This window comes from Anabas testudineus, chromosome 24 (assembly GCF_900324465.2).
Source record: "Anabas testudineus chromosome 24, fAnaTes1.2, whole genome shotgun sequence".
NCBI lineage: Eukaryota > Metazoa > Chordata > Actinopteri > Anabantiformes > Anabantidae > Anabas > Anabas testudineus.
This window is the reverse complement of record NC_046632.1, coordinates 19,493,694-19,503,165: the sequence shown is the minus strand read 5'-3', so window position 1 is coordinate 19,503,165 and position 9,472 is coordinate 19,493,694. Positions and strand designations below refer to the sequence as shown.

At 44.9% G+C, this 9,472-nt stretch overlaps 1 protein-coding gene across 1 annotated transcript; it reads left to right on the top strand.

Annotated features, from left to right (window-relative positions):
* The first annotated feature begins 2,807 nt into the window (after positions 1-2,807).
* myh6 (myosin, heavy chain 6, cardiac muscle, alpha) lies at positions 2,808-8,609 on the top strand. The gene has a single exon (XM_033325877.1). The coding sequence runs from the start codon at positions 2,808-2,810 to the stop codon at positions 8,607-8,609; it is 5,802 nt and encodes a 1,933-aa protein (XP_033181768.1).
* Positions 8,610-9,472: the final 863 nt, after the last annotated feature.

Here is a 9,472-nt window from a genome sequence, read left to right as displayed (position 1 = left end):
AATGTGAAATTTCTTGTCTTTTATATCAAATTATTCCAGAAGATCCAGTTAAAACTTTTATACTGCAAACAACACAAACACTAATCTGTCTACTAATATCAAAATGTCATTTACTATATTTATTTATTACGTAGATTTTTTTATATTTGACTGTTGTAGAATGACTTCCTTCATTTTAAACGACTTTTGATGCATTCCAGTAATGATTTATTTAGATTTTTGTTCACCTGTTTTAAATTCGGTGAAACAAGAAAAGATGAGTCATTTCTTGTACAGTACCACCATCAGATTAGTTGTCTTGATAATGTTATCGAGACCAAATCTATGTTTATTTCTGTCTCTTCAATAAAATACATGTAGAAAATATAGGAAATATGTTAACAGTATTAAAAGACACCTAACCACCTGTAGCCTACACTGACAAATATTAAGTGTGATGTCTGTGGAGAAACGTGAAGAGTGGAAGACCTGATGAGAAGTTCCTGTTATGAGAGACCAGAAGACGTCCGGCAAGGACCAGGTTCAGCATCAGGCAGCTTCATCTGGAAGTTGACCCTTCCATGTTCCTCCTTTCTTCTCAGGTAAAATAAAAATAAGGACATTTACTGATTTTAAAGGACTCCAGTGTTTCACATGATGAATAAGTGTAAATGACTTTTGACCTGCAGAATCATGTTTGTCCTAATGTGATCCGCTCCACCCGGCTGCCACGTACAGCACCATGAAACAAACGGACAATAGATTTATTCACATCTTCACTTCACTTGTATTACAGCTGATTTTTTAAGGATCCTATTTAAACGAGTTGGTTTTCAGTCGTCAGCTCAGAGAACATGACGATAAGCAGCTGCTTACTGTATCAGATGAAATGAGTCTCTGTAAATCACGGCTACCAGAAGGAGCTGAGTTACCTGGTACAGAATATTCAGCAACACTGCTGCAAACTAACAACATCGAGGTACTTATACTTTACTGGATCTGCAGATTCCTGCTGCGACATCACTGCCGTTCACACAGTAATACGTCAACATGCAGATGTGGACTTTTGGATCAGTGCCACAAACACAGAGGGCCTGGTTTCTAGAATTAGCTGAATATTCATCAGTTCCTCTGAACTCTGTCTCTGCTGTTATCTACGTCGGAGCCGTTTATACCATTTCCTGTTTACACTATCAGCGTTCACTGTTCAAATGACTTCTCCAGGAATTTTCCAGGTTTTCCTATGGGACCTGTAAAACCAGCCCTAATCAGAGCATCCTGTTTTGTTCAGTTACAGTTTCATCTGCTCAGGTTTGGAAATAACCTCTCTCTCTGTGTAAGTTTCAAGTCAAAGACTCTTCTCTTAAATCATCTGTTCATCCTGACGGTCCACACGACAGCGTGTTTGATAAAAGCTCCGAGGGCTGATATGAAGCAGAGTGTCTCTGGTTTCTATTTGGAGGCTGAGAGCTGACGAGTCTGTTCTGTCCCAGATAAAGAGACAGAAACACTCTATATATCTGATCCTGAGAGAGACGTTCAAACCAAAAACTACATGTTCTCCACCTGAACAGAGGCTCTCTCCCACATACGAAGATTCTGTCTGGTTGTTTTTTGCTGAGGTTGTTGGTCCCTTTGTGCTTTTTTTCTTTCACTGACATTTTTAGGTGAAGCTCAGGGACCCCTGACCTTTCAGGCTCCAGGACTGGCACCACAACTGGTCACATTTATTTCTGTCCACAACTGCGTTCATTTCTCCAAAATTGGAACGCTGTATCTTAGAAGAAAGAAATCCACTGATGATGAAACCTGGTCTGGTAACCGGCAGCTGCACATCACAGTGCTGCAGCTGAAACATATTAATCACTGCAGTAATTCACCTGTTTGCTTGGTGAAATCCAGGTGGTGACGTCTTTGGCCTGTCAGTGTGTCTAGATGTTTCTCATAACAGTTTACACAGATGGGTCATTGCACCTAAATATAAAATGAATAATTTAACTGTAAATTGGAGGAAAAGTACTTTACAAACTGCATCAACAAGTTATTTATTAGATATTGAACCTGAACTTTTAAAACTCTGTTACAGGAGCAACATAATGAGGCTTTTCTCACTGAAATCTCCTTATTTCAAAAATGTTCTGTATTTATTTTAAACAGATTCATCTCAGATTACTGGTTGTTTTCCTTTAGAAAGTCACATTATAGGAGTCTGTTTTATTTCAAATGAGGAGCTCTGCTGTACAGATGAAGAAAGGAAAGGGATCAGTGGACTCTACTTTTATTTTCATTTTTATTAGGAGCCATGTAATAATCACTAATTCTTTCTTAATTTACATTTTCACCAAGACAGAATTTGGCTGGAAAATGTCTTTGTGAACACAGAAGTAATTATGATAAATGATGATAAATATGATGGAAGATAGAGCAAATTTTCTTTTAAAAGTTGTAGGAAACTAAATCCACTGTTTAGACTGTGGATGTTCTCCAGCATCAGCAGTGTTCCTGTGTAGACACAGTAGTGTCTAAATCCAGAGGTGTCAGGAGTGTCTGTCAGCAGTAGATAAGCACTGAACGTCTGCTTTTCCTAAAATGGACTTTCACAACCAAAGGTCCTGAATTTGCCCCCATGGAGCGATCACATCCGAGGACAAATTTAGTTTGACTTTTTATCTAGTCTGCAGTTTTCTCCTAATTTGGTTTTCAGGGAGCCTTTTTAAACACCCACCTGCAGCAGAAAGTCTGCAGTTCTACACCAGCATCACCAGAGAAAAGACCTTTTCCCTCAGCTTATTCTCTCTTCTGACTGCCTTGGACCAGCACCCTCAACCATGGGTGACTCTCTAATGGCCGAGTTTGGCAAGGCTGCTCCTTTCCTGAGGAAGTCAGAAAAGGAGCGTCTGGAGGCTCAGACCAGACCCTTTGACATCAAGACTGAATGTTTTGTAGTCGATGATAAAGAAGAATATGTGAAGGGACAAATCCAGAGCAAAGATGGAGGGATGGTAACTGTCAAGAAGGAGGACGGAACAAATGTAACGGTGAAGGAGTCTGCTGTTCATCCCCAGAACCCCCCGAAATTTGATAAAATCGAGGACATGGCGATGTTCACTTTCCTCCATGAGCCCGCTGTGCTGTTTAACCTCAAAGAGCGTTATGCTGCATGGATGATCTACACCTACTCTGGGCTCTTCTGTGTCACCGTCAACCCCTACAAGTGGCTTCCTGTCTATGATGCTGAAGTGGTGGCAGCCTACAGGGGCAAGAAGAGAAGTGAGGCCCCCCCTCATATTTTCTCCATCTCTGATAACGCCTACCAGTACATGCTGACTGATAGAGAAAACCAGTCGGTCCTCATCACCGGAGAATCTGGTGCAGGAAAGACTGTGAACACCAAGAGAGTCATCCAGTACTTTGCCAGCATTGCTGCAGTGGGTGGAGGAGGCAAAAAAGACACCAGCAAGGGGACACTGGAGGATCAAATCATCCAGGCAAACCCTGCCCTAGAAGCCTTTGGCATTGCCAAAACAGTAAGGAATGACAACTCGTCTCGGTTTGGAAAATTCATCCGAATTCATTTTGGTACAAGTGGCAAACTGTCATCTGCCGACATTGAGACGTACCTGCTGGAGAAGTCACGTGTCACCTTTCAGCTGAAGGCTGAGAGGAACTACCACATCTTCTATCAGATTCTGTCTAATCAGAAGCCAGAACTGCTGGACATGCTGCTCATTACCAACAACCCATATGACTACTCCTACATCTCACAAGGAGAAGTAACAGTCGCCTCCATCAATGACTCAGAGGAGCTAGTGGCCACAGACAGTGCCTTCGATGTGCTTGGCTTCACTCCAGAGGAGAAGATGGGCGTCTATAAACTGATCGGTGCCATCATGCACTACGGCAACATGAAGTTCAAACAGAAGCAGCGTGAGGAACAGGCTGAACCTGACGGTACAGAGGCTGCTGACAAATCGGCTTACCTAATGGGGCTGAACTCTGCTGACCTGATCAAAGGCCTGTGTCATCCCAGAGTCAAGGTAGGAAATGAATATGTCACTAAAGGCCAAAGTGTGGACCAAGTCTACTATGCCATCGGTGCTCTGGCTAAGTCAGTGTATGAAAAAATGTTTAACTGGATGGTGGTGAGAATCAACCAATCCCTGGACACAAAACAGCACCGTCAGTATTTCATAGGAGTACTGGACATTGCTGGATTTGAGATCTTTGATTTCAACACTTTCGAGCAGCTTTGCATCAACTACACAAACGAGAAACTGCAACAGTTTTTCAACCATCACATGTTCGTCTTAGAGCAAGAAGAATACAAGAAAGAAGGCATCGAGTGGGAGTTCATTGACTTTGGAATGGATCTACAAGCATGTATTGACCTCATTGAGAAACCGCTAGGGATTTTGTCCATTCTGGAGGAAGAATGCATGTTTCCCAAAGCCAGTGACCAGACTTTCAAATCCAAGCTCTATGATAATCACCTGGGCAAGAACAAGATGTTTGAGAAGCCGAGGGCAGCAAAAGGAAAATCAGAGGCTCATTTTGCCCTGGTCCACTATGCAGGGACTGTGGACTACAATATTGGTGGCTGGCTCGTCAAAAACAAAGACCCACTGAATGAAACTGTTGTTGGTCTTTACCAGAAATCATCTCTGAAGCTTCTCAGTTTGCTGTTTTCAAGTTATACTGGAGCTGATGGTGGTGACAAGGGAGGCAAAGGAGCAAAGAAGAAAGGTTCGTCATTCCAGACAGTGTCTGCTCTTCACAGGGAAAACCTGAACAAACTGATGACCAACCTGAAGACCACACATCCACACTTTGTCCGCTGTCTGATTCCCAACGAGAGGAAGACTCCAGGAGTCATGGACAACTGCCTTGTGATGCACCAGCTGCGCTGTAACGGTGTCTTGGAAGGTATCAGAATCTGCAGGAAGGGTTTTCCAAATAGGGTACTGTATGGTGACTTCAAACAACGGTACAGGATTCTGAATGCCTCTGCCATCCCTGAGGGTCAGTTTATTGACTGTAAGAAAAGTGCCGAAAAGTTACTTGGATCACTGGACATCGACCACACTCAGTACAAATTTGGCCACACCAAGGTCTTTTTTAAAGCTGGCCTGCTGGGAACACTGGAAGAGATGCGAGATGAGCAACTCTCTCGAATCATCACCAGGATCCAGGCTAATGCCCGGGCACTCCTAATGAGGGAACAGTTTGCTAAGCTAGTGGAACGACGAGATGCTCTGATGGTTATCCAGTGGAACCTTCGCTCATTTCTGGGTGTAAAGAACTGGCCCTGGATGAAGCTTTTCTTCAAGATCAAACCCCTGCTGAAGAGCGCTGAGTCAGAGAAAGAGATGGCCAACATGAAGGATGAGTTCAACAAGTTGAAAGAGACACTGGAAAAATCAGAAGCACGAAGAAAGGAACTAGAGGAGAAAATAGTGACTCTTCTCCAAGAGAAGAATGACCTGACTCTGCAGATTCAGTCTGAACAGGATACATTAACAGATGCTGAAGAACGCTGTGAACAGCTTATAAAGAGCAAGATTCAACTGGAGGCCAAGCTGAAAGAGATGACAGAAAGGCTGGAGGATGAGGAGGAGCTGAATGCAGATCTCACTGCTAAGAAACGCAAGCTTGAAGATGAGTGCTCAGAGTTGAAGAAGGATATAGATGACCTGGAGCTGACTTTGGCCAAGGTGGAGAAAGAGAAACATGCCACAGAGAATAAGGTGAAAAACCTAGTGGAGGAAATGGCTTCTCAGGATGAGAATATCATGAAACTGACCAAAGAGAAGAAGGCACTGCAGGAGGCTCACCAGCAGACACTGGATGACCTTCAGAGTGAAGAGGACAAAGCCAACAGTTTAACCAAAGCTAAAGCTAAGCTGGAGCAACAGGTGGATGATCTAGAGGGCTCCTTGGAGCAGGAGAAGAAAGTCAGGATGGACCTCGAGCGCTCAAAGAGGAAACTAGAGGGAGACCTGAAACTGATCCAGGAGGGATTGATGGACTTGGAAAATGACAAACAGCAGTTGGAGGAAAAACTCAAGAAAAAAGACTTTGAGATAACCCAAATCAGTTCAAGATTAGAAGACGAGCAGGTGGCTTCAGTTCAACTCCAGAAGAAGCTAAAAGAAAACCAGGCCAGAATTGAGGAGCTGGAAGAAGAACTGGATGCTGAACGTGCAGCCCGAGCCAAAGTTGAGAAGCAGCGCTGTGATCTTTCTCGTGAGCTGGAAGATATCAGTGAACGTCTGGAGGAAGCAGGTGGAGCAACATCAGCTCAGGTGGAGCTCAATAAGAAGAGAGATGCTGAATTTCAGAAGCTGCGTAGAGAGCTGGAGGAATCCACCCTACAACATGAAGCTACAGCTGCCACCCTCAGGAAGAAACATGCTGACAGTGTCGCTGAACTGGGCGAACAGATTGACAATCTGCAGCGTGTGAAGCAGAAACTGGAGAAAGAAAAGAATGAGCTGAAACTGGAGCTGGATGACTTGTGTTCTAATATGGAGAGTGTGGTGAAGGCCAAGTCAAACATTGAGAAGATGTGTCGCACAATGGAAGACAACATGAACGAGTACAAGAGTAAATATGAGGAGGCTCAACGGACGATCAATGACTTGACTACTCAGAGGGCTAAGCTGCTTACTGAGAATGGTGAGTTAGGTCGTCAGGTGGAGGAGAAGGAGTGTCTTATATCACAGCTGACCAGAGGGAAGAACTCATACAACCAGCAGGTAGAAGATCTACGCAGACAACTGGAAGAAGAAGTCAAGGCGAAGAATGCACTCGCCCATGCTCTACAGTCTGCTCGTCATGACTGTGATCTGCTCCGAGAACAGTTTGAAGAAGAGCAGGAAGCCAAGGCAGAGCTGCAGAGAGCTCTGTCTAAATCCAACACAGAGGTCTCAGCATGGAGAACAAAATATGAAACTGATGGGATCCAGAGAACCGAAGAACTGGAAGAAGCAAAGAAGAAGCTGGTTCAGAGACTGCAGGAAGCAGAGGAGGCTATCGAGGCTGTGAATGCAAAGTGTTCATCCCTTGAAAAGACCAAACAACGCCTCCAAAATGAGATCGAAGACCTGATGCTGGACCTCGAGAGATCCAATGCAGCCTCTGCAGCACTGGACAAAAAGCAAAGAGCCTTTGACAAAGTCTTGGCAGAGTGGAAGCAGAAGTTTGAGGAGTGTCAGTGTGAGCTAGAGGCCTCTCAGAAAGAGGCTAGGTCTCAGAGCACTGAACTCTTCAAACTGAGGAATGCCTACGAGGAGTGTCTGGATCAACTGGAGACAATGAAGAGAGAAAACAAGAACCTCCAGGAGGAGATTTCAGATCTGACAGACCAGCTGGGAGAGGGCGGAAGAAGCGCCCATGAATTGGAGAAGATTCGAAAGCAGCTTGAACAAGAAAAGGCTGAGCTCCAGTCAGCACTGGAGGAGGCAGAAGGTTCCCTGGAACATGAAGAGAGCAAGATCCTGAGAGCCCAGCTGGAGTTCAACCAAATGAAGGCAGACTTGGAGCGAAAACTGTCTGAGAAAGATGAGGAAATGGAGCAAGCCAAGAAGAACTACCAACGGATGCTTGATTCCCTTCAGTCCTCTCTGGAATCTGAGACCAGGAGCAGAAATGAGGCCCTGAGGGTGAAGAAGAAGATGGAGGGCGACCTGAATGAGATGGAGATCCAGCTCAGCCAAGCTAACAGGCAGGCAGCCGATGCCCAGAAACAGCTGAAGACCCTTCAGGCATTCCTGAAGGACACTCAACTGCAGCTGGATGATGCACAGCATGGCAATGACGACCTGAGAGAGAACATCACTCTCCTGGAACGTCGAAATAACCTGATCCAGGCTGAACTGGAGGAAGTGAGGGCTGCCCTAGAACAGACGGAAAGGAGCCGGAAACTGGCTGAACAGGAGCTGACTGATGCGACCGAGCGAATTCAACTTCTGCACTCCCAGAATACTAGCCTGATCAACCAGAAGAAGAAGCACGAAGCCGATGTCCTCCACCTGCAGAATGAGCTGGAGGAGGCCATACAGGAGAACCGCAATGCTGAGGAGAAGGCAAAGAAGGCCATCACAGATGCAGCCATGATGGCTGAGGAGCTGAAGAAGGAGCAGGACACTAGTGCCCACCTGGAGCGCATGAAGAAGAATATGGAGCAGACCATCAAAGACCTGCAGCACCGTCTAGATGAAGCTGAGCAGATCGCCATGAAGGGTGGCAAGAAGCAGCTCCAGAAGCTGGAGGCCCGCATCAAAGAACTGGAGAACGAGCTTGAGGCAGAGCAGAAGAGGGGAGCAGAGTCTATCAAGGGTGTCCGCAAGTATGAACGACGCATCAAAGAGCTCACCTACCAGACCGAGGAAGATCGCAAGAACTTGTCTCGACTCCAAGACCTGGTGGACAAACTGCAGCAGAAGGTCAAGTCCTACAAACATGCAGCCGAGGAGGCGGAGGAGGCAGCAAACACCAACCTGGCCAAACTGCGCAAACTGCAGCACGAGCTGGACGAGGCAGAGGAGAGAGCCGACATTGCAGAGTCCCAGGTGAACAAGCTGAGAGCAAAAACCAGAGATGGATCCTCCAAGAAGGGTCTGGATGAGTGAGGAGGGCCCAGAAAGTCAACAGCACAGGTGTGTTCATTAAAATGATATTCATATAACATCTGTACCCACATAGCTGTGAAACACATCTAGAGTTTTAACAGGTCATTAAGCTGAAGAAGCACCGAGCCATAAACTGCAAAGAACATATCCTTAAATCAACACACTAGTTTTTCCAGAAGCTTTCCAATGAATGTAGTCTACACAGCGCTCCTCAAACACACAGGCACTGGTTTGATATAAAAACATTAGTTGGGACCATTACACTGAGCAAATGCCCTCCTCTGATGAGGACAGTGAGATAAACTAGTGTGTTAACATTTCCATCTGTCTCCTCATCAATGTGGATCTGTTCTCACTGACAGGTGTTCCTGGTTCTGGATGTTTGGAGAGGTGCTGGAGTGGAACCAGGATTCGGCTGAAACCAACATTAATTTCATAACTATTAGCAGTAACTGTAGTAGTGGTGCTAATCATAGTGCTAAATTAATAGATCATCATTAGACATTTGAAAATGAAGAAACCCGTGATCAGCTGTTTGATATTGTGGGTGGGTCCAACTTAAACCTGTCGCTGTCAGTGAGGAGGACATTATGTGAACTAACCTGTGAGTCCATCCATAGAAGTCGACGCCAAAACATCTACAGACATTTAATAAAGCAGCAGATGTTTTTCAGAACATTGACGTTTTCAAATATGTGACTTTAACGTCACCATCAGTGTTTCAGCAGTCCTTCATTAAACTGTTGAACTGTGTCTGACTTGTGTCTTGTTAAAACATCTGTCTAATATCTTATATTGTCATATAAAAGAGGAACAAGTCAGTTTTTAAAACCTGAGAAACGTGTTAAAAAAGTTTGTTTCTT

Excerpts from the sequence above, each read along its gene's own strand:
- myh6 (XM_033325877.1), top strand. The coding sequence starts at position 2,808 with ATGGGTGACTCTCTAATGGCCGAGTTTGGCAAGGCTGCTCCTTTCCTG.